At 41.7% G+C, this 24,178-nt stretch overlaps 1 protein-coding gene across 1 annotated transcript in view; it reads right to left on the bottom strand.

The window, feature by feature from the left end:
* Window positions 1–24,178, bottom strand: part of aspg (asparaginase homolog (S. cerevisiae)) — a 42,090-nt gene that overhangs the window by 13,028 nt on the left and 4,884 nt on the right. Inside the window, 10 exon segments of the mRNA XM_034194846.1 lie at window positions 993–1,088; window positions 2,199–2,318; window positions 2,448–2,561; window positions 2,658–2,843; window positions 9,639–9,751; window positions 9,873–9,999; window positions 11,928–12,011; window positions 12,100–12,225; window positions 12,338–12,449; window positions 21,210–21,336. Coding sequence (XP_034050737.1) covers window positions 993–1,088; window positions 2,199–2,318; window positions 2,448–2,561; window positions 2,658–2,843; window positions 9,639–9,751; window positions 9,873–9,999; window positions 11,928–12,011; window positions 12,100–12,225; window positions 12,338–12,449; window positions 21,210–21,336 — 1,205 coding nt within the window.

The following is a 24,178-nucleotide window of genomic DNA, read 5'->3' as shown; positions in this document are numbered from 1 at the left end:
ACATGGTTTGTCAAAGAACTAGATTTTTAAATTTTCCCAAATTGAACCAAATGTGACATACACTTAGAGAATTCCAAAACTGTCCTGGCAAAGTCAGCCAGAGGGCCTTCATTTGAGTGAAGGTCAATGTCACTGGGGTCAAATAACATTACTGGAACTCTTACTGACCTAGTGAACAAAATTTGATTAAAATTCCTCATTTACTTTGTGTTTGCTGGTTTCTTGGTATAGTGGAAGTTAATGAAGTTACACCGGAGCAGCAGATTTGGCTTCAGTCCTCTTTGATCGACTCTCTCTCTGTTCCAGCGCCACCTGTTTGTCTCAACGTTAAGTTTTCAACTCCTCGTTTCTACAAATTTCACTCCTGACTGACTTTAGTGATTTTTCACACTTACATTTTCAGATATTTGTGTGTGTGTGTATATACACACTATTTTCTTTCGCTTTGAGACACCTTGTGATATTGAGCTCACCACAAACACAGAAAATAATTCAGTCATTCTATGATTATGTGTGTGATGTCCTTAAAAGCAGAACTGAGGCTCAGTGGTGGCGTTTGTGGTGTTTTATACAAACGGATTCCATATGATATGAATGATTACAGTGTGTACTGGGAAGCATCGTACGCGTGACACACGAGGCATCGCTCGGCCTGTCCGACCGGTTTGGCCTCATGTTTTGCTTTGGCCATGCTCCTTCACGTTTCCTAAACTGAAATTCTTGTACCGTAGCAGCCGGCCCTGAAAATCTGTTTGCCAGCCACGAATGTGAAGAGTTCACTCGCGTTTGTCTTTGCAAAACAAACACGATCGAGATCAGTTTGAGTCCTGATCGGCCGGTGTGTCACCGCCCTCAGAATGTCGGGCAAACTGACGTCAGAAGGTTCGATGCGTTTCATGACCTCTTAGTGGACCTCCGAGTGTATGCATGACGGGTTACCGCTTTACGTTTTGGACCGACAAAAACAAGTAGCGATTATAATCGCTGCTTACCATTTCCTGTAGTGCTTCTAAAGCCTCTATGTCTCCAATCTTAGCAGCAGCACAGGCCAGCGGGGGGGTGAGAGCGTCCCGGATGGCTTCCAGCTCCTGCAGACAACACAGACTTTAGTCACCAAACTGCTGCTTGCAAAACATACTCAGATATGAAACAAATGCACAACATCTTACTATAATGATCGTAACTCATGCATGTATGTATGCCCCCCCCACACACACACCTCGCCCACATAGTAGATTTCTGCTTGTTGAAACAACTTGTTTAAAGTTGTCGTGGTGGGTATGTAGCATTGTACGTATCCATCTCAAAACATTAACTTTTTGTTTATCCTGTGTGCCAGTGGTAGCGCAGGGTGTTTTTAAATCACTGTGCAAAATATAACTTGGACACGGGCGAGCAGAATTTCACCAAACTTGGTAGGAATATTTCTTGGGAGAGTGTCTCCAGAGTGTCTTTTGGAGCAGATTGTCTCAGGTCAAGATCACCAAAAACACAGCCCGAAAAACAATTTTTTCCAAGAGATCTCTGCAACCAACAAGGCAACAGAGACGATGTAAAGCTTATGTCAATCAGCAAATCACTTAGAATCAGATGGCACAGAGTGGCGGAACATGACAACACAAAGACATCATGAAATGAAGCAACAATCATCCATTTTCCTTGATAATGACCCAACAAACATGGCTTGAGAGGTGACCCGAAGCCTAAATCGGTCAGCTAATCATTTAACAAAGTAACGTAAGGATGACATAATTAACACGTCATAAAATTTAAATTTTTTTTAGCCTGAAAACACATAGGTACATGCACACACAGGATATGTGTCCTCCCTTCAAAGCCTCTCCATTTTTTATTTTTATTTTTTTGCACATTTAAAATCTTGTGCAACAAAGACGAAGGTTTCTGGGTTTGGAACATATCAGTATTTATACCAAATTTCTGATTACGAACAGGCCGACTTAAAGAAATCAGTAATGGGGGATGACGCTAACCATGATTGACACTAGCCGCGGTCTTTAAGACAGCTAATGCAACAGCCTGGGGTACAGATAACTGCATGTTCCAACCCTGGAAAATACCATACTTTTCAGTGTTTCTTCACTGAAATAACTTGAGTCGTTTGAGGGTCTGGGGGTGAGAAAAAGCCAGGGTGCCCCCCGTCTCAGTCGTCTGTAGCCGTCGCCTACTGGTGCACTCACCTCCTTGCAGCTGACGCTCAGAAACTTGGCAATGACCTGGATAAAATGGCTGTCGCTCAAACACATCTTGGCTCCAGCTATGTCTGCAGTCATCTCACCTCGCAGGTTCTGACTCATCATCTGAATAAGACATGCACAGTGTCACCTCGCCTTCACTTCTTTTATGTGTGTTTCCTCTTTGAATGAACTCTTGTTAATATTTTGCTTCAGCGATGGTCCAAGTCGCCATTCATGAAAATAAAGACCAACCTTTTTCTTGCCCTGTAAATCAAGATCTTTCTTGGCCAAAACATATGACAGCTTTGACAGAGCAGCCTCAGGGGTCATGTCCCCACCCGGTATCAACCCTGCATCCATCAAGACCTGAAAAATCATAGGAAGGGGTGATTTGAATGATTAAACCTCTCCGATGTGGACTCTGCTTCTTTTTATCCACCAACTTCAAGCGACCTGACTGACCTTGCCAGTGGCATAGGACATGCACACAGATCCCCTCAGACACTGGGTGCAGTTGATGATGATAACGCCAGCGTCTGTGGCCTTCTTCAACTCCGCTAACAGGTCAGGACGATTATCCGGTGCATTTCCACTGCCGTAGGTCTCCAAGACCACACCCTCCATGGGCGGCTGCAAGAAAGCCTTCACCTGCATGCAGATAGAAATATAATTTTACACATTTAATTCAAGGACAACAAAGTTGCCTATGTGAAAGAGCAGATGGACCTTTTTCTCTCTGACACAGACGGCAAAGTCTGTTATGTCCTACAAGAGCAACCCAAAGTGTAGCATATGCCCCCTCCCGTATGTTCAGTTTGTGTATGGTTTTATAGTAGAGGTGATAATAAAGTCTGGAAATTATTCTAGTGGTTAAGGCGTTGGGCTTGAGACCAGAAGATCCTCAGTTCGAATCCCAGTTTGAATGGAAAATCACTAAGGGCCCTTGGGAAAGGTCTTTAATCCCCTATTGCTCCCGGTGTGTAGTGAGTACCTTGTATGGCAGCAGCCTCACATTGGGGTGAATGTGAGGCATTATCGTAAGCGCTTTGAGTGTCTGATGCAGATGGAAAGGTGCTATATAATGCAGTCCATTTACCCTTGCTGCTTTACAACTGGAAAGTGGTGTACTGTCCCCCATTTTCACTTCCTCTAGCCTCCCCCAATCAAGCTCTTTCTTGGCTAAAAAATTAATAGACCACAAAAGAAATGGTTTGCAATCAGGTGTGCTTTACATGCATGGAAACAAAAATCAAGATGGATCATAGACACCCCTCCCCCCAACTTTGTTGAGATGGGGGGGGGGTCTGATATATTGACTCAGACCACAAAAAACAATTCCACTACACTTCTGACCATCTCAGATATGATGGGAGCCCAGAGATGTGGGCGGATCTTCTGGATGTCTGGCTTCGGTTTTTCAGGGTGCAGCTTTAACTGACATCAGTTACCAGGCCAGAGACACACCTGAGCTAACTTATTCAAAATGCAAAATGTTATACAAATAATGAGTGTTTATGAGTCCAACGGATTTGAATATTTGCATGAGTTGAAAGACAGAACCCAGATTGAAGAAGGTGCAGCTGAGTGGAAGGGTATGTTCCATCATTCAACCAATGAAAATGTTCTTTCTACTGCACAAATGGAAAACCTTCAATATTTGTTTTATATGTCGCTTCAATAGATTTGTGTCATTTGATAGTTTGAATTAGACAGGCGTTTCTTCTCACAGCAGAACCTCGCTTGTATATCAGACCTATCAGGAATATCAGACCTCAGCGTTTTTCGCACAGACCTCGCTAAGGGCCCCTTCACACAATTTTGTAGCTGCCTCTAACACCTCGTACACCTGTTGTTACAACTATTTGTGCACACCAGAGGCTGTGGAGATCTGCCATGCTGGACATCCCAGCTGGATAGTACTATGTTTGGACGGACATGGACTAACAACTGACCACTGTGACACATGTGTGTCTGTTTGCTGTCATCAAGTGGACATAAAAACATATATCACTGTGGTGACAGGCTGCAGCAAGCGAGCGCGTGTACGGCATGCACATGGACAGGCTGCCCCCAGGTTGAAACAGACCGTCAGATCATAACACCCAGCAGGTGATCTGACTGTCACGTCACCCACGTGAGCTCTGTTCCACATGATGCGGTGTCTTGCAGCGCACTGTCCACAAGACAAGCATGTTGGCAGGACACGCACCAGCAGATATGGACATGAATGAGACAAGCGAACCCTTCTCATTCGTGTCATTTCATGACTTTCGTCAGTGACTATGGGTCATCTACAGTGGAACAGATGGATCATACGAGGTCTGTTAGAAAAGTATCCGACCTTTTTATTTTTTTCCAAAACCTGATGGATTTGAATCACGTGTGCTTGCATGAGCCAACCTTGAACCTTCGTGCGCATGCGTGATTTTTTTCATGCCTGTCGGTTGCATCATTTGCTTGTAAGCAGCCTTTGTGTGAGTATGAGTGGAGTCTCTCGTCGTTTTTTCTTTGCAAGAAAATGGCGGATCGACTGGAGCAGCGCGACTGCATCAAATTTTGCCACAAACCGGGCAATAGCCAGGTGGAAACCATTCGGATTATTCAGACGGCTTTCGGTGACGATCCTCTGGGCATCACACAGATTAAGGAGCAGCACATTCCACTGTGAAATAAGATTTTGCCATGAAAAGAGTTGCAGCGAAATTCATTGGGACGAAGCTGATGGTGCAGCAACAGCGCCTCCGTGTTGAAGTCTCACAGGACATGTAACATGCCCAGCTCGTCAACCATTCAGAAGATTCAGACGGCTTTCGGTGGCTTTTCAGTCGTGTGACTATCCGAGAAATTGTGGACAAGCTGGACATGTCAGGGCATGTTACAACATGTCCTGTGAGGCTTCATCACGGAGGCGCTGTTGCTGCGCCATCAGCTTTGTGCCGATGGCTGCAACTCTTTTCATGGCAAAATCTTCTTTCACAGTGGAATGTGCCGAAAAAGTGCTGATGTCCACCTCTTCCGCAATTTCTCGGATAGTCACACGACGTTCCCACATCACCACAGAGTTCACTTTGGAAATGATCTGGTCGTTTCAGCGTGTTGATGGCCGCCCGGAGCGCGGCGCACTCTCCACCGTTGTGCGGACGTCTTTAAACCGGTTATACCGCTCCTTAATCTGTGTGATGCCCAGAGGATCGTCACCGAAAGCCATCTGAATAATCCGAATGGTTTCCACCTGGCTGTCGCCCAGTTTGTGGCAAAATTTGATGCAGTCGTGCTGCTCCAGTCGTTCCGCCATTTTCCTTGCAAAGAAAAAACGACGAGAGACTCCACCCATCCTCACACAAAGGCTGCTTACAAGCAAATGACGCAACCGACAGGCGTGAAAAAAATCACGCATGCACACGAAGGTTCAAGGTTGGCTCATGCAAGCACACGTGATTCAAATCCATCAGGTTTTTGAAAAAAATAAAAAGGTCTGATACTTTTCTAACAGACCTCGTATGTGTATTGCGTGCTTGATGAGAGGGATTTAATACAATGCAATGTTTTTATATGGGGCAGCGTCGTCCATGTGCTTCCTGATATGAGGCAGTGTTCAGCACCATTTACAGGCGCTTTTGAAAGGCATGGGTTTGAATCCCATGGGTGACATGTATTTTTTTTTACATCGCACAGCTGCTGGGGAAAAGCTGCAGTGTTTCCGCGTGCACGGAACCATCGCAGCATGTAATTTTTTTATTTGTTATTTATTTTTTTCTTCACACCAGCTGCACGATGTGGTTACACTTCGTGCAGCTGGTGGCACTGTGTTCCCACATGCACGAACCATTGCACCAACATCGTGCACGCCTGCCCATGGCACGTTTCGTGGTATGCACATACCAGCTGCTCCGACGGGTATCACCCTGGAGTTGTACATATTCATATATGTGTGAAGGGGCCTTAACGCTCAGTCCGCACTCTCAACACCTCGGTCTGATATTTTCCTGTACACCTCTTGCGCTCAGTTAATAATCCTTTAATATTTCAACATTTGATATGTTGTCTATATCCCTTTTTCAATTAAATGTAAGCTTTTAATTATTTCCAAAACATCCCATTCTGCTTCTACTTAAAATGTTACACTGCATCCCAACTTTCTTGGAAACAGGTTTGTCGTATTCAAGATGACTTCTCCCGTGATGATCCAAGCCACTCCTCTAAAAGCCCATCTGTTGTCTTTGTCACCAGTATCTCAGTTACTGGTAGCCGGGCAGAATCGAAACCATTAGCTATGGCTTATGACTAGAACGGCAGATGAAACTGCAGCAACGGGAGCTATTAATTTAAAGGTGTCAGCAAGCATAAAGTCACTTGGCAAGGCCGAGGCTGCAGCCGTAAAACCTGAGGAGAAGGTAACATCACCAATAAGTGCCAGGTCCCGTCAGGGTTTTGATGGACTCAGCACTTTAGAGCAGTTTGACAAAAAAATGTTTGCCGTCAATTACCAATGAAGCCCCTTGCACCCTGGAGATGATGCACACACACACACACGCACGAGGACCGGGTGCCTCATCAAACCTGTGCCTCGTAAAGGCAGCGGAAGTCTGTTTAGAAGTCCTGATAATCAAGCTGGGTGGTGGGAGCAGATTGAGATAGTAAAGTCTCTCCTCCCAGCAGCCTCCGGAGGGGGAAGTGCAGCTAAATGCGACAGTATCTTTGCCAATCCTCGCTCTTTACGGTGTGATTTGTTACAGCCCATAACTCCTCATCTTTCTCTGGGCTAAACCTTGACTGAAATTTACATGAATATAAACTACATTATGCATACGTACACTTAAACCGCATTCTGTTCTACTTACCAAAATAAAAAAAAAAAATCTGTTTTTAAAGAGTCTACTTTGAAGAACACCGTACTTTAATGTGAGAAACATTTGCTGTGTTTGTTCCACTACTTCTTCAAGATGCTTATTGGGCTAATTTCTATTAAAAACTTGCTCTTTGCATGTAGGTTGACCCCAGAAGTCCGTGGAGAGTCTCAGTCATCTGGGTCATGGTGTCCACGTAAGCTGAGTCAAAGCAGGTTGACAAAGCTTTTCTTCGAGAAACTAAACAAGTCCAGTTGACCTGACTCAACCAACATGTTGACCCCCAGAATGGTCTTTAAGGGATCAGTTTGGTAAAGGCCAAGGTCACTGGAGTCAAGAGAAAATTTTTGTTTTATCTGTTTCCCTGTATCTCCTTTGGCCAATTTCCACCAAACTTGATATATGGACGACAGTTAACCTCAGAATTTCCCTTAAAGGAATTCTTTTGAATTCTTACCCTGACCTCTAGTAATACTGTGAGAAATCTTGGAGTCATTTTTGATCAGGATATGTCATTCAATGCGCATATTAAACAAATATGTAGGACTGCTTTTTTGCATTTGCGCAATATCTCTAAAATTAGAAAGGTCTTGTCTCAGAGTGATGCTGAAAAACTAATTCATGCATTTATTTCCTCTAGGCTGGACTATTGTAATTCATTATTATCAGGTTGTCCTAAAGTTCCCTGAAAAGCCTTCAGTTAATTCAAAATGCTGCAGCTAGAGTACTGACGGGGACTAGAAGGAGAGAGCATATCTCACCCATATTGGCCTCTCTTCATTGGCTTCCTGTTAATTCTAGAATAGAATTTAAAATTCATCTTCTTACTTATAAGGTTTTGAATAATCAGGTCCCATCTTATCTTAGGGACCTCATAGTACCATATCACCCCAATAGAGCACTTCACTCTCAGGCTGCAGGCTTACTTGTAGTTCCTAGGGTTTGTAAGAGTAGAATGGGAGGCAGAGCCTTCAGCTTTCAGGCTCCTCTCCTGTGGGACCAGCTCCCAATTCGGATCAGGGAGACAGACACCCTCTCTACTTTTAAGATTAGGCTTAAAACCTTCCTTTTTGCTAAAGCTTATAGTTAGGGCTGGATCGGGTGACCCTGAACCATCCCTTAGTTATGCTGCTATAGACTTAGACTGCTGGGGGGTTCCCATGATGCACTGAGTGTTTCTTTCTCTTTTTGCTCTGTATGCACCACTCTGCATTTAATCATTAGTGACTGATCTCTGCTCCCCTCCACAGCATGTCTTTTTCCTGGTTCTCTCCCTCAGCCCCAACCAGTCCCAGCAGAAGACTGCCCCTCCCTGAGCCTGGTTCTGCTGGAGGTTTCTTCCTGTTAAAAGGGAGTTTTTCCTTCCCACTGTTGCCAAGTGCTTGCTCACAGGGGGTCGTTTTGACCGCTGGGGTTTTTCCATAATTATTGTATGGCTTTGCCTTACAATATAAAGCGCCTTGGGGCAACTGTTTGTTGTGATTTGGAGCTATATAAATAAAATTGATTTGATTTTGGGAAAGGTCAAGGTCAATGGTGGCTACAGTCAAAATTGTGATTGTTTTCCCCAGAACATGGCACACATATGTAAGTGAGTTATAGAATTTCTGAGGCGACATCGAATTTACTGACAGTCAGAACACTGGGGTCAAGGTCCTGTCATGTCTACCTGTTTTTGGTCTTCTCCTCCCAGATTCTTTTGTTGATTTCAACCAAACTTGGTATCAGTAGATTTACACTCCTGTCCTCACCTATGGTCATGAACTTTGGGTAATGACTGAAGAAATAAAATCACTGATACAGGCGGCGGAAATGAGATTCCTCCATCAGATATCTGAGATTACCCTCCTGGACAGGGTGAGAAGCTCAACTATCCGGCAGGGACTCTATGAGTAGAGCTGCTACTTAGTGGATCAAGGTGGTTCAGGCATCAGGTGACGATTCACCCTGGTTGCCTCCCTGGGAAGGTCTTCCAGGCACGTCCAACTGTGTAGAGGGTCCAGGAAAGACCCAAGACATGCTGGAGGGATTATATTTCCCAGGTTGCTTGGGAACAACGCGGGATCCCCCGGGAAAAGTTACAAGAGTTGGACGAGGATAGAGAAATGTGGGATGGGTCCACCACGACACGGACTCAGATAAATGGCAGAAAATGACTGAATGAATAAATGAATAATCATTTTGGCAAAGCTCAAGGGATTTGAGTTTTAAACTCACTTAAGATGGAAGGTGGATTCCAGAATTACCCTGGCCAGGCCAGCCAGAGGTCTATCATTTGGTTGGTGAAGCCCAATGGGGTCAAGTTTTAGATTGCTGTAGCCGTTACTGTCTTCATGCCTACGTGTACTATTACTTCATTCTTTAATTACATTTCAACTGAGAAAGAAGGAACTCGAGCTGAGAGGAACTGTGTGCCTTTCTTAATGACGACAATTAACAAGGTTTTGTTTCTAGCTGCGTTTGTTTATCTGGCTTCATGCATGACTACTCAAAAGGTTGTCAGGCAATAACCATGAAACGTTGTGGAATTATCAACTATATTGAGGAAGAAAGGTTTATTGATGGATAAATGTTTACGGTTCAGGGACGGACTTACAGTAGCAGCAGTGATGCCTGGAAACAGCCTGAGCAGCCCCACATTCCGGTTCAGATCCGTGCTAACCTGAAACTTCGCTGTAGTGTTTGCCCTCCACACTGTGTCCCAGTTGACTGAAACAAAACAAACAAACCGCAGATCAACTAACAGACTCTTCTGGACATCACATGACAAATATTCAATTAGCTTTTAGTGCAAGAAAAAAACACTACTGTCATTATGTCTCTGGCTTACTTGTAACATCAACTTCAACCGTAGCCAGAGGAGGTAGATTTGGAGAAGAGAACGCGTTGTAACTCCCAGCATCCACTTTGGTTACACGATTCCCTCTGTACAGTTTGTTGTAGAAATACAAGCACACCTGAACAGAACACAACGTGCCAGATTATGTTTTAATTCACATTCCCAGGACAAAATCCCATCAGGACAAAAACGTCAGTTCGCTCCTCACACCCCAGCAACAGAGCAGGTGGCTCTGTGGCATAGAACAGAGAACAGACTGCATTTTCATAGGGCTTTTCCCTCTGAATCAGAAACACTGAGATGGGATGATTAGTTACAATAGTCAACTACAACTAGCTAACATCTGACTAGTCAACTAGTCAAAAGCCATTTATTAAGTTCATTTAACTCTTAAAATAATAGACCTGCTGGAGCTGTCACTACTCCCTTCACTCTGTGAAGAAAGTGTGTGAACCTTGGCAGGTGAGTTAAGGTGCCCTGACACTTGCACGCACTTTGTTGTGACGATCCCACCCGCTGTGCCGCTGTGCTCTGTTCCACCTTTCGCCACGTGCTGTGCGCTGGACGCTGCGTCTGTAAAATAATTATTTTGTAGCAGATTAATCATTTTCTCTTCAAGTTGGCTGTTGAAAACGGCTCAAATCACTTCCTGAATCACAGAGGAGTGCTCCAGCCACAGCTTTTCTCTCGTGCGTGCTGAACGAGAGGGAGCACGCATTTGGAGCCATCTAAAAAAGGTATTTATTTGTCATGTTTATATTGTAATGGCTTGGTAAAACAGTTGCATGTTCTTTCCTTCTTGTGTGCAGCTGTAAAAGTATGTTTGTGACAGATTTAACACCTCGTTATAATCGTTCAGACGAGCTGCTGCACAACACTTATGCGTGAAAGATTTTTTTGAACATTTCAAAATTCTCTTTGCGCAATTGCACACACGGGTACCCCTCTCACGTTCAGTCTGCACCCGTTAACGATGTGTTTACTCTCCTGCACGACACAGTGCATGCAAGTGTCAGGGGGCCTTTAGTGAGCTCAAGCGGGTAATTTATGCCTCGTAAATGAATGTAGGTATTGTCTTCATGCTAATGCTGTTTTTTTGTATTTGTGATGTTGCACTTGTCACATGTGAGTTTCACTATGAAGATTCCAAACTGGCTTAATTCATTTAATGTCAAATTTACTCTCTGACTAGTCAATGACTAATGAGAATTTCTGCTAGACTGAAGTCTATTTATCCAGGGGGATGGTGCCAGTAAGTATTTATAATAAAAAAAATTCTATCTCAGTGTGCATCAGCCCTCTGTTGCCTTTGGTTAATTATTTATTTTTACTATATTCAGTCATCAAGAGACAGGTGACCCGTTCTTCCTGTTCTGGCAATTCTTCAGGATTGCGAAACACATTTTACTGTTGTTCCAAAGCATTCTCTTCACATGAGGGCGTTTGTCACTGTGTACATGACGACAGTTACACTCAGGGTTTGTTGTTTCTTTGTTTTTTGCAGAATATAAGTCATAATTTCATATTATCAACTCCACATCCAAAAGCAGTGCTAAAAATGTTCCACTTTAAAGTCAGGTAAATACACTCTAAAAAGTAATTCAGTGGCATATATCACAGAAAACACAGCTATATTGACTTCATAAAATCTCTGAAAGACATTCAATTATTTGAGTTGGATATACCAAATGAAATGCCTAAAAAAAAAATTAACCATTAATTTGATCTTAACTTTACATTTATTACTTGAGTTTATTTCATTAAAATAAATTAGCATTTGCTTAAAAAATTATATTTTTTGAAATATACTTAATTTGTTTGGTAAATTTCATTCAAGATATTTGGAAAGAACTAATATGCTTAATATTTTTACTTAGATTTACCAAGATCATCAAGTGTATTTAAATGATTTCACAGCTTTTTTAATTACTCAATATTTTTAAGTGTAAAAATGTTTCACCAAAAAACTGAGTAGAACACAGTAACACTTTTTAGAGTGTACAGCAGAAAACTGTCGGGTGGTGGGTGCTGTCGCTGTCTCCTCACCTCAGGAACAACAAATTGTCCAGCAATCAACAGCGCCCCCAGCAGGTTTCCTCTGCCATCATTCCTCATTTCATAGATGGGCACCTGAAGGCAGACAGGCAGCAAAGACGTGAAAGTCCACAGACAGTTTGTCAGCTGTTTTTTTTTTTTTTTTAAGGATTGCACTGCTTACCTGTGACCCAGTGAGAATGATGGGTTTGCCTAAATTTTCACACATGAAGGACAGAGCCGAGGCCGTGTAAGCCATGGTGTCTGTGCCGTGCAGGATCACAAAACCGTCGTACTTTTCGTAGTTCCTCTGCAGCCGGACAAAGCAGATTGATTCGGGTGCTTACAAACACGACAGCTTTTAAAAAGCTCCATCTATCTCACGCTCTTCAATGTGAGTCCGACATTAAAACTTAAAGTACCTCGATGTCCTTTCCGATGCGACCCCAGTCCTCCGTGGTCATATTGGACGAGTCCAGCAAAGGGCCGTACTCTAAAACCGTGTAGACGATCCTCTTATTGTCTTTACCCAACCTGAAAAGCAAGGTTTACCAGAGTTTAACGCATCCGGAACAAAAACAACCGAACGGTACGCACAGCAAACAAAGTAGCAGACTCACGTGCACAGATGGTCACGCCAAAACACGGGCGCCACACGGTTAAATAAATGATTATTCAGGCGCCCTTCATCTTCGCTGAGCACATTTAATGAAGTTGGATAATGTTGTGGTTAAAATGAAGAAGTTTAAAGAACAGTGTGTGTGTGTTTGGGGGGGGGTGTCTGCAAACCAGGCTGACTTTATAAAGCGAGACAAAATCTATTAAGCCAGGCCGTCTGTTGCAGCAGCAGGGTGCCAAAACCTGTTTTAAACACACAGAAATTAGGAAATGGGGAAAAACAGAGAGACGGGCAAAAAAAAAAAAAAAAGCAAAAGACAGAGCAGCGTCTTAAACCTCATAGTTTTCCGCTTTACCTGCACGTATCACAAAGCTAAATGCAGAATACTAAAGTTGTTAAATGTTAAATGATGCCAAAAGTCCAGGTTTCTTTCTTCTTTTTTTTTTTATTCCATTTACAATGAAGATATGTTTGCACTGTAAGTGGAATTCCACTTTGGCGTCCCCTCCTGCAATGCTCTGTAAAAGGCAGCATTCCTAGTTAAATGGCCGCGCAGAGATTTTAATCTCCTTTATGAATAAAAAGTGGTACAACCCTGAGCCCCATCCCATATTACAGCAGGCCACCTTTAAGAAAGCGAGTGCAACAGTAGGAGGGAACCCTGCATGCCTAAGGTCTAATACGGCTTGAAAACATGCCATGCTCATTCTCAAGGCAACTACCACAAGAAAACGCGATTAAATTGCCAGTTATTTATCTATCTGGCAGTATAGCGATGGGAATCAAGAACTAGTCCATGAGCCAGTCATAAATTTGGACCTAATCAGTACCACTTAAGGGGGAAAAAAAAATAACACTTAGAATCCAGCCTCAGTGTATCATGGCCTACACAAAAACGTATGATAGCCATCCCAGGGTGGTAGCTGTAGCCAGGTTGGGGTCAATGAAGAATTACACAGAGGTCAAACTTTAAAAATGCTCCAATCATGTTGAAAACTATATCACATTATTTGTCTGGTCATAATGATTCCAAAAAGGTGTAGTTTGGACTAATGTTTTGGAGTTATGGGGTAAAAACAGCAAAAATGGTGACAAAGGTCAATTTCAGTTTGTACAGGGGTCAAAAGTTAAAGTGCTCCAATTTCAGCAAAAATGATGCAAATTATTGGTTGAAATAAAAGTATCAATAAATGGAATAGTTTTGACTGTGTTGAATGCTTTGTCTCCAAAGTAAAGGTGAAACAAGGTCAACTTCCATTGAATTCTATGACATGTGACATACACTCAACAAAAATATAAACACAACACTTTTGGTTTTGCTCCCATTTTGTATGAGATGAACTCAAAGATCTAAAACTTTTCCACATACACAATATCACCATTTCCCTCAAATATTGTTCACAAACCAGTCTAAATCTGTGATAGTGAGCACTTCTCCTTTGTTGAGATAATCCATCCCACCTCACAGGTGTGCCATATCAAGATGCTGATTAGACACCATGATTAGTGCACAGGTGTGCCTTAGGCTGCCCACAATAAAAGGCCACTCTGAAAGGTGCAGTTTTGTTTTATTGGGGGGGGATACCAGTCAGTATCTGGTGTGACCACCATTTGTCTCATGCAGTGCAACACATCTCCTTCACATAGAGTTGATCAAGTTGTCAATTGTGGCCTGTCAATTGACATCAGAAAACCGCTCACCCACACGATGCCACACACGCTGTCTGCCATCTGCCCTGAACAGTGTGAACCGGGATTCATCCGTGAAGAGAACACCTCTCCAACGTGCCAAACGCCAGCGAATGTGAGCACTTGCCCACTCAAGTCGGTTACGACGACGAACTGGAGTCAGGTCGAGACCCCGATGAGGACGACGAGCATGCAGATGAGCTTCCCTGAGACGGTTTCTGACAGTTTGTGCAGAAATTCTTTGGTTGTGCAAACCGATTGTTTCAGCAGCTGTCTGAGTGGCTGGTCTCAGACGATCTTGGAGGTGAACATGCTGGATGTGGAGGTCCTGGGCTGGTGTGGTTACACGTGGTCTGCGGTTGTGAGGCTGGTTGGATGTACTGCCAAATTCTCTGAAACAACTTTGGAGACGGCTTATGGTAGAGAGATGAACATTCAATACACGAGCAACAGCTCTGGTTGACATTCCTGCTGTCAGCATGCCAATTGCACGCTCCCTCAAATCTTGCGACATCTGTGGCATTGTGCTGTGTGATAAAACTGCACCTTTCAGAGTGGCCTTTTATTGTGGGCAATCTAAGGCACACCTGTGCACTAATCATGGTGTCTAATCAGCATCTTGATATGGCACACCTGGGAGGTGGGATGGATTATCTCAGCAAAGGAGAAGTGCTCACTATCACAGATTTAGACTGGTTTGTGAACAATATTTGAGGGAAATGGTGATATTGTGTATGTGGAAAAAGTTTTAGATCTTTGAGTTCATCTCATACAAAATGGGAGCAAAACCAAAAGTGTTGCGTTTATATTTTTGAGTGTATGTTATCCTGTAACATGATAACTAAGCATGACAGATGGTGCAAACTATTCCTTTTTAGAACACTATTAACCCAAACAATAATTTGCATAATTTTTTACTGAAATTGGAGCAACTTTAATATTTAACCCCTGTACAAACTGAAATTGACCTTTGTCATCATTTTTGCTGTTTTAACCCCATAACTCCAGAACATTCAGTCATAGATAGTCCAAACTATATCTTTTTGGAATCGTTATGATCAGACAAGTAATGTGATATAGTTTTCAACATGACTGGAACATTTTTATAGTTTGACTTCTTTGTAATTCTTCACTGATCCCTACCTGGCTACTGCTACCACCCTGGGATGGCTATCATACATTTTTGTGTAGGCCATAATACACTGAGGCTGGATTCTAAGTGTCGTTTTTTTTTCCCCTTAAGTGGTACTGAAAACCTGCTTGGCCCACAGACTAAACCAGCTCCAGTTGATAACTGGTTCCAAATTTTTTAGTCCATCAGAATTGTATGCCTGAGACACTGTTAGCGACTCTGCGTGTTTTTCTGACAGTAACACCACGACCCTTCTGATGTCATGATGGGAACAAGGAAAATGGCTGCAATGATCCCGAAAACCTGTGCTGACCTACATTTTTCCACAGAGAAACTGAATCAGGAATCAATAGCAACGTAACGTTATTGATAAAAGAACCCATCAGACGGCCGATACTTACCCTGCACACTGTATACTTGATGATATACGAGTACATGTATCACTAAATATACATACGAGGGCTGATTGAGAAGTTTTGAGCTTGATCCCAAAAAAGTAGGGCGTATAGTGTATATTTCTCCAGCTTTTGCATTCTGACAAACTAGCATTTTTTGAGAATGTGTGAAGTTTTAACTCACTGAGTGCAACACTGAGAAATGTTAGTTTGTCAGAATGCAAAAGATGGAGAACTAAACACCCTACTTTTTCTGGGTAATGGTGTTTTTAAACCATGCATGACGTCATAAATAAGTCATTCATAACAATCAATCAAATATTTTGGTGATTAATATAGATTAGGTTATCTATCTAGGATTCTTCATTGTTGAAATATAAAAAAAAAATGTGTATTTTTGGAGCATGTTTTCCTCGACTTTAAACCAAATTCCTCCAAAGTTTAATCACCTCTAAATCAAATCAAATCAATTTTATTTATATAGCACCAAATCACAACAAACAGTTGCCCCAAGGCGCTTTATATTGCAAGGCAAGGCCATACAATAATCACAGAAAAACCCCAACGGTCAAAACGACCCCCTGTGAGCAAGCACTTGTCGACAGTGGGAAGGAAAAACTCCCTTTTGACAGGAAGAAACCTCCAGCAGAACCAGGCTCAGGGAGGGGCAGTCTTCTGCTGGGACTGGTTGGGGCTGAAAGAGAGAACCAGGAAAAAGACATGCTGTGGAGGGGAGCAGAGATCGATCACTAATGATTAAATGCAGAGTGGTGCATACAGAGCAAAAAGAGAAAGAAACACTCAGTGCATCATGGGAACCCCCCAGCAGTCTAAGTCTATAGCAGCATAACTAAGGGATGGTTCAGGGTCACCTGATCCAGCCCTAACTATAAGCTTTAGCAAAAAGGAAGGTTTTAAGCCTAATCTTAAAAGTAGAGAGGGTGTCTGTCTCCCTGATCTGAATTGGGAGCTGGTTCCACAGGAGAGGAGCCTGAAAGCTGAAGGCTCTGCCTCCCATTCTACTCTTACAAACCCTAGGAACTACAAGTAAGCCTGCAGTCTGAGAGTGAAGCGCTCTATTGGGGTGATATGGTACTATGAGGTCCCTAAGATAAGATGGGACCTGATTATTAAAAACCTTATAAGTAAGAAGAAGAATTTTAAATTCTATTCTAGAATTAACAGGAAGCCAATGAAGAGAGGCCAATATGGGTGAGATATGCTCTCTCCTTCTAGTCCCTGTCAGTACTCTAGCTGTAGCATTCTGAATTAACTGAAGGCTTTTCAGGGAACTTTTAGGACAACCTGATAATAATGAATTACAATAGTCCAGCCTAGAGGAAATAAATGCATGAATTAGTTTTTCAGCATCACTCTGAGACAAGACCTTTCTAATTTTAGAGATATTGCGCAAATGCAAAAAAGCAGTCCTACATATTTGTTTAATATGCGCATTGAATGACATATCCTGATCAAAAATGACTCCAAGATTTCTCACAGTATTACTAGAGGTCAGGGTAATGCCATCCAGAGTAAGGATCTGGTTAGACACCATGTTTCTAAGATTTGTGGGGCCAAGTACAATAACTTCAGTTTTATCTGAGTTTAAAAGCAGGAAATTAGAGGTCATCCATGTCTTTGTCTGTAAGACAATCCTGCAGTTTAGCTAATTGGTGTGTGTCCTCTGGCTTCATGGATAGATAAAGCTGGGTATCATCAGCATAACAATGGAAATTTAAGCAATGCTGTCTAATACTGCCTAAGGGAAGCATGTATAAAGTGAATAAAATTGGTCCTAGCACAGAACCTTGTGGAACTCCATAATTAACCTTAGTCTGTGAAGAAGATTCCCCATTTACATGAACAAATTGTAATCTATTAGATAAATATGATTCAAACCACCGCAGCGCAATGCCTTTAATACCTATGGCATGCTCTAATCTCTGTAATAAAATTTTATGGTCACCAGCATCAAAAGCAGCACTGAGGTCTAACAGAACAAGCACAGAGATGAGTCCACTGTCTGAGGCCAAAAGAAGATCATCTGTAACCTTCACTAATGCTGTTTCTGTACTATGATGAATTCTAAAACCTGACTGAAACTCTTCAAATAGACCATTCCTCTGCAGATGATCAGTTAGCTGATCTAGATCTGATCTGATCTCTAGATAGCTATCCAAGTAATATTCCTCATACGTTTGCTGGAAATCTGCACAGACGTGTTAGAGTTATCTTGTCCACAGTCTCACACACACACACACACACACACACACACACACACACACACACACACACACACACACACACACACACACACACACTACCCTGCTATAGCTCACCAATGCACATTTCCATCCCTATGTGTCCGTAGTCAACACCTGCTCACGTAACCTCAACCTTTACACCAACATCACGTCTTTAGATGTCTTATCTTTTCAATACAAACACCTCCACCCGGCTGTTCCTCTACCACAATCAAGAGGAACATGTGAGGGGGTTATTCTATATGGAAATTAGTGATTAAAAGGTGAGTTTCAGCCGGAGAGCCCCCATTGATATATGAACGATGACCACTGCCTCTATGCACAACATGGAGCTCGACAGCACATGCGCCATATGAACACCACATAAATCACACACATGCAATAAAAGCAAACAGTTACTGAGCTCCTAAGCAGGACACCAGCAACTGTTTACACAGTAAAACCTCCAAAAAACCTATAGTTTTATCTCAGGTGGATCACTCATCCAGGCATTACAATAATGGGCTTGATGTGGCGGAATTAAAGGACCTGTTCAGTTTGTCAGAACCCAGTCAAAACATGGTTAGAAAACAACCACCTAAGCCATCAAGTGAGCAAGACGGAAGTCCCATAAGTTCAAATAACAAAAAAAATGTCTGGAATATGGCCAGTTTGGTGGATTTTCTGTGTAGTCTGTGTACGCAATACTGTATCTTGGGAAAGACTGTGCAACCTTTTACACCATCTCACCTCACTAAAACCTTGGGCAAGTTCAATGTAGCACACATGAATCTCATCGTGGCCAACAGGGGCCGGAGTATCTGAAACCACTTCTGTATGCGATATCTTGACAACAACCTGACATGATACAACTCAGAAAGACTTCAGACAACTTTGAGGTTGGATACAGTTTGATTCTAACTGTGGTCACCATGAGACAAAGCCTCCAAAACATCCTATACATAGTATCTTGAGAAAGAATTTGAACGTCAAGGTGAAACTTGATACACAAACTCATTAAATAAGGTCATAGTTGAGTGTGTTTCATTTTGAAGTCTTGCCACCAAGGGATAGAGTCTCTGAAACCTTGTGTACACAATATCTTGACAGAGACTTCATGTATTAAGGTAAAACTTTTAACAAAAAGTCACCTCACCAAGACCCTAGAGAAGTTTGATGCTGAGTGCATTTTGATTCCAGTTGTGGCCAGCAGGAGGCCACTTTCTGAAACCTTGTATGTGCGATAACTCCTCTCAAACTTACTGTAATGTCATGAACTTTGTTGCTGTTGGCTATACTTTGTTAAAACCTCGCACAAGTTTAAGACTGGCTTCGGTGACACAGGTAAAGGTCAATATTGCCCTTGTCTAATATACAAGTTGATATCAACCTGCAAATCCCATACAAGGATATTATCAAAGGTGAGTAGAGCAGCCAGAGGTGTGTTTTCCAACAAAGTTTTAACATGACTATGAGGTTGTGAAGAACTGAATTTGTCCATTAAGGCGAGCAAAGGCAGCATAAGCGGCAAAATGGCTAAAAGAATATAATTAATCCACATAAATTGTCAGAGTTTGACACTGTAAATGACTTGCATTACTAAACCATTCTCAAAATAGTTTTTCTGTGGCTTAACTCCTTTTTTGTTACAACTACCATTATTTTCTCCTTTCAAATTGCACATCAACATGCTTCCCCTGCCAAGCGAACACACACTTTTGCTGCAATTGAAGAACATTAAAAATATAACACTCCCAAACAAAATGCGGCCATGTAGAACCTGTGAGACAGATGCTCAGGATGCCATGTCGGTTTCCTGTCAAAGCAACAGAAGTAGTTTAATATCAGTAAGTTTACTGCCAATTTTGTGAACATATCGAGTCCTCTTTGATTAATGTCGGTTTCACAGGTGTGTCTCACACCAGGTAGCATATCCAAGCCAATTATTTTGCAAAAAGATCCAAAAGAGCATTTTTATTATTTCAGTATCTTCAATGTTTTAGGATTACTGAACCAATTTTTTCTTAACTTTGTTGAGACATTACTTGTCACACGAGTAGAGCTAAAACTAATGATTCTTTTCATTAATGAATGATGATCTCTCAATTATTTTTTCAATTAATGATATTAATTTCTTCTGGCTTCTTCCTTTTTACTCAGGGTCTCCACACTAGATCCTACACACACACACACACATGCGCTCTTGGCAAAATTCTATTGTACCTGCACTAATGGTATACGTTCACCAGGTGGAGAAATTGCTCCATTTCAAGAACCTTGAGTAAAGGTTGCTATGGAGTTCCAAAAGCGTTTTTATTATTTCAGTGTCTTCAATTTCGTAGGATTACTGACCAGGTTTTCTAAAACTTTGTTGAGATATTGTTTGTCATGAAAGTACGGCTGCAAATAATGATGTTTTTCATTACTGATTAATCTGTCTATTTTCATATTTAATCATATATTAAACTAATTTTTTCTGGCTTCTTTTTTACTCAGGGTCTCCACAGTAGATCAGATATATATACATACACACACACAAGCTTATAGCAAAATTCTCTTGTACCTGTATTAATGGTAAATGTTCACTCCACCAGGTGGCGATATTGTTCCATTTCAAGAACCCTGAGTACGGGCTGCTACAGGATGAACATGCTGCTTACAGTAAATATAAATAATTTCCCAATGATACTTCATTTATTTTCTAGGTTTCTTGCAAAAGAACCAGAAAATATTCACATTTAAGACACTGAAATTGTAGAATTTTGACCAAAAAAAGTCAAAGAAAGCCATGAAACAAAATAGTTCATGATTAATTCAAAAATAAAATAAATCTATTACTTATATAATCACTGCAGTTCTATAAGTGAGGAAGAAGTGTGAAAAATCACCATACATAGGCTGAAATTTAAACAAAAATATTCAGAATATGAAAATTACAATCTTATGCTTACTTAATTAGGGAGTGATGTTAATAAATTAATATCAGTTATCATTAATAAATGTCAAAATATCATGAATAAATATCAAAAATTATACAAAATTGAGAATGCACTTCAATATTTACAATCTATCAGTAGAGCTAAATACTGCAAGGTGTATTTTAAAATTATCAGTGTGAGGAAAACAACATAGTAGATTTAATGTCTTTTTTATGATTTTATTTGTTTTAAGAAAACTAACGCTGAGTATGAATAAGCAAGGAATTCTAGAACTTACGGCAGGACCAGGGTTCTGTTGGGATTGTGGTATTCATACAGGCCCGTCTGCTGGGCGTACATCTCGTCGTGGAGGATGGGCAGCTTTGACAGGCTCTTCACGAGAGCGTTGGCCTGTGGGGCGAGCACTGTGTGCAGGGAGGGGGTACAAAAAAGTGTAGATTTTAATATTTCCCACAGTAACATGCTCTGAGTAAGATCACAGCAGTGTACTGCAATGAGTCAACACATAATACAGCACAGTGGAGTCATCAGTGTATCAACAGCAAGGTCACTGTTATACTGAACCCTAGTGGCAAACAAGAGAATTGCAATTGTCTTCAAAATGCTTTGAGTTAACTTATAAAATAAAATGTAACCACACAACAATGTTGTTGTGAATGTCCTTTTTGTGGTGTTTTTTGACCTGGGAGGACCTTTGCGTGTTATTTTGCCACAGTGCCTGCTCTGTAGGTATGTTGCACAATAACTCACGTCAACATCTAGTTACTCATTGAGGGAAACTATAGTGCTGTTGCAACAACTTCACCACGAACTGCTCGGCAGAGATTCTGTTCCTCACTTTTTTTCCCAGTGGTGCCAGTTCTCTGCAGCAGATTCAGAAGACCGGATCTGCTGCCTACCTTCACAGCAAACAAGGGTTAGTTTTTAGCTACGGAAAACAAGGTTACGTTAAAGCTTAATCGTTTTCATAATCCTTCTTATATTATGGAAAATTGGGTGACAATTTGGTCATTTCTCTGTACGTGATCCAGCACGGATGCCTCAGTGTTGAGGAACCCAGAAACTGAAGTGGCTTAAGGGGGCACCCATGTGTCACATGGCTGCCGGAGTTAGATGGTTACTTCCAGAAGGTAGGGGTTTGTCCAGTTGCCCGTCTGGGTGGGTGCCATCAGAACCCAAGGCAGTTCAGTCATGTGGTTGACACAGCAACATGTTGCACCAGCACATGTTCTCAGGACCTGACATGGCTGTGCAAAAAGCATTTGACCTAATTCAAAAACTGTTTAAGTTGTGGGTATACTACTGGAAACACAACATTTAGGTGCCTTGATTGACTAGGAAAGGTTTGACTTGACTTTGCAGACGATGCTGCAATCTTTACAGAATCAATGGATACCCTGATTGGAGCACTTGAGAAGCTGTGTGAGGAATTAGAACGTCTGGGTTTGATTGTCCGAGATCAACACTCGAGAGTCAGGCTTTCAATGACTTCCTGGACTCGGCCATCAGAATTATACCTGTATGTGGTGGAAAAGTTGATCCTGTAGAAACATTCACTTATCTCATGCATGTCTCTGAGTCTTGGGAAGAGCTTATGGAGTCATGAGGCCACTGTAACAGTGGCGTTTCTCGATGCCGATGTCTTTGCAGGGGAACGATGGTCCAAGTCTTCAGCGTCTTGTCTTACTGTATGGCTGTGAGACTTGGATACTAACAAGTGACTTACAGTGATGATTGGATATCTTTGGTACTTCACCTGTATTGGGTACTGCTTGAAAGAGTTTGTGTCAAATGAACAGTTACTTAGAGAAATTCAGATTGAGTATCACTTGCATTGTGAGGGAATGTCAGCTATGATATTTTGGATTAGTGATACGTTTTTCTGGATCCGATCCAGCACATAGGTGAGTCATTGCCAAGGACCTTAGTGGCCAGAAAAGGCCAAAGAGGCACCCGTGTTACACATGACTGCATCAGATAGATGGTTACTTTGAAGAAATGGGGATGGACCTGTTGTCTGTGTGGGTGGCTGCCAATGAGGACCCAATGCAGTTCCATGGAGTGATAGACATGCGGCACCAGTGCATGTTTCCAGACTAGGAGTGGAACGATACATTGCATACCATGATAATGGTATCTTGGGGCCTGTAATGAATCTGAGCATTTTTTCGAAATGAGTACCGTACAAAAATACCCAAATAAGAAATGGGTAACATCAAGGATTCCAATTTATACTTCAGAATAATCTGTTTCTTTAAACTTAAACATTCACTACAGATTACATTCCATATAATTATTGTGAACAGTGACAAAATTTTGGCCGTGTCCCAATTCAGCAGCTGTATTTGTTGGCCGCGTACAGCAGGTCATAGTAGCATGATGAGGCTGTCTCAAAGGCTCCTTGAAATGTGGCTGATGTGTGCAGCCTTCTTTCTCCAGAAAACAAAGAGACAGAACAGGTGCATCCATCATGGTCCAAACAATCCCATGAGTCAAAGCATGATTTTTTTTTCATTTCCCAAGAAAAAAAGAGCTGGCAAATTTAAAAAAATAAATCAACAACCAAAAAAATTTTAAAGCAACACTTTGAGGATCCATACGTACAATTACAAATAAGGACCATAAGTTGCACCTATTAAAAAAATGCCTCTTGAGGAGGAAAAATTAACGCTACAGCACTTCATATGTTACCCCTCGATTATTTTTGAGAATCTAAATGTTAGCTGTTGAGGTTTCCGTCTCCAGCAAGGCGTTATGGGAAATCAGCAGGTTTAAAACAGTGTAAAAGTACACTTCAAGTGTTTTGTTAGGACTTGACCAATCATGAAGAAATGAAAACAGTGTGTCACAACCTCCCGAGCCGGAAGTTCTCCAAAAATTGAGAGTGCAAGAAAGAATGTTCCACGATTGCGTCAATAGTCAGTTTAGTAGTACAATGAAAAAAAGAATGCAATTATTTTGTTGTTGTTGTTTTTAACTCGTATATGATACAACATAATATTACATATTGTTGCTGTAAAATGTGCCAGCACTGAATATCAAACTCATTAGACATCTGTCTTAAACTGACTATCAAACTGTCAACAGTAGAATCTGACCAGTGGTTATCAGCAAAAAGGTCAATAGGAAGTTGCTAAATCCATGAATCATAACCTCCATCAACTCCTCACTCAGCTTCTCCAGTGCTGCAACTAGGACATCTATTGTCTCCAAAAAGATCACAAGATCGGTGAAGGTTTACCGACT

Source organism: Thalassophryne amazonica, chromosome 19 (assembly GCF_902500255.1).
Source record: "Thalassophryne amazonica chromosome 19, fThaAma1.1, whole genome shotgun sequence".
Taxonomy (NCBI): domain Eukaryota; kingdom Metazoa; phylum Chordata; class Actinopteri; order Batrachoidiformes; family Batrachoididae; genus Thalassophryne; species Thalassophryne amazonica.
The sequence above is the reverse complement of the archived record's forward strand: the minus strand, read 5'-3'. Positions and strand labels throughout refer to the sequence as shown.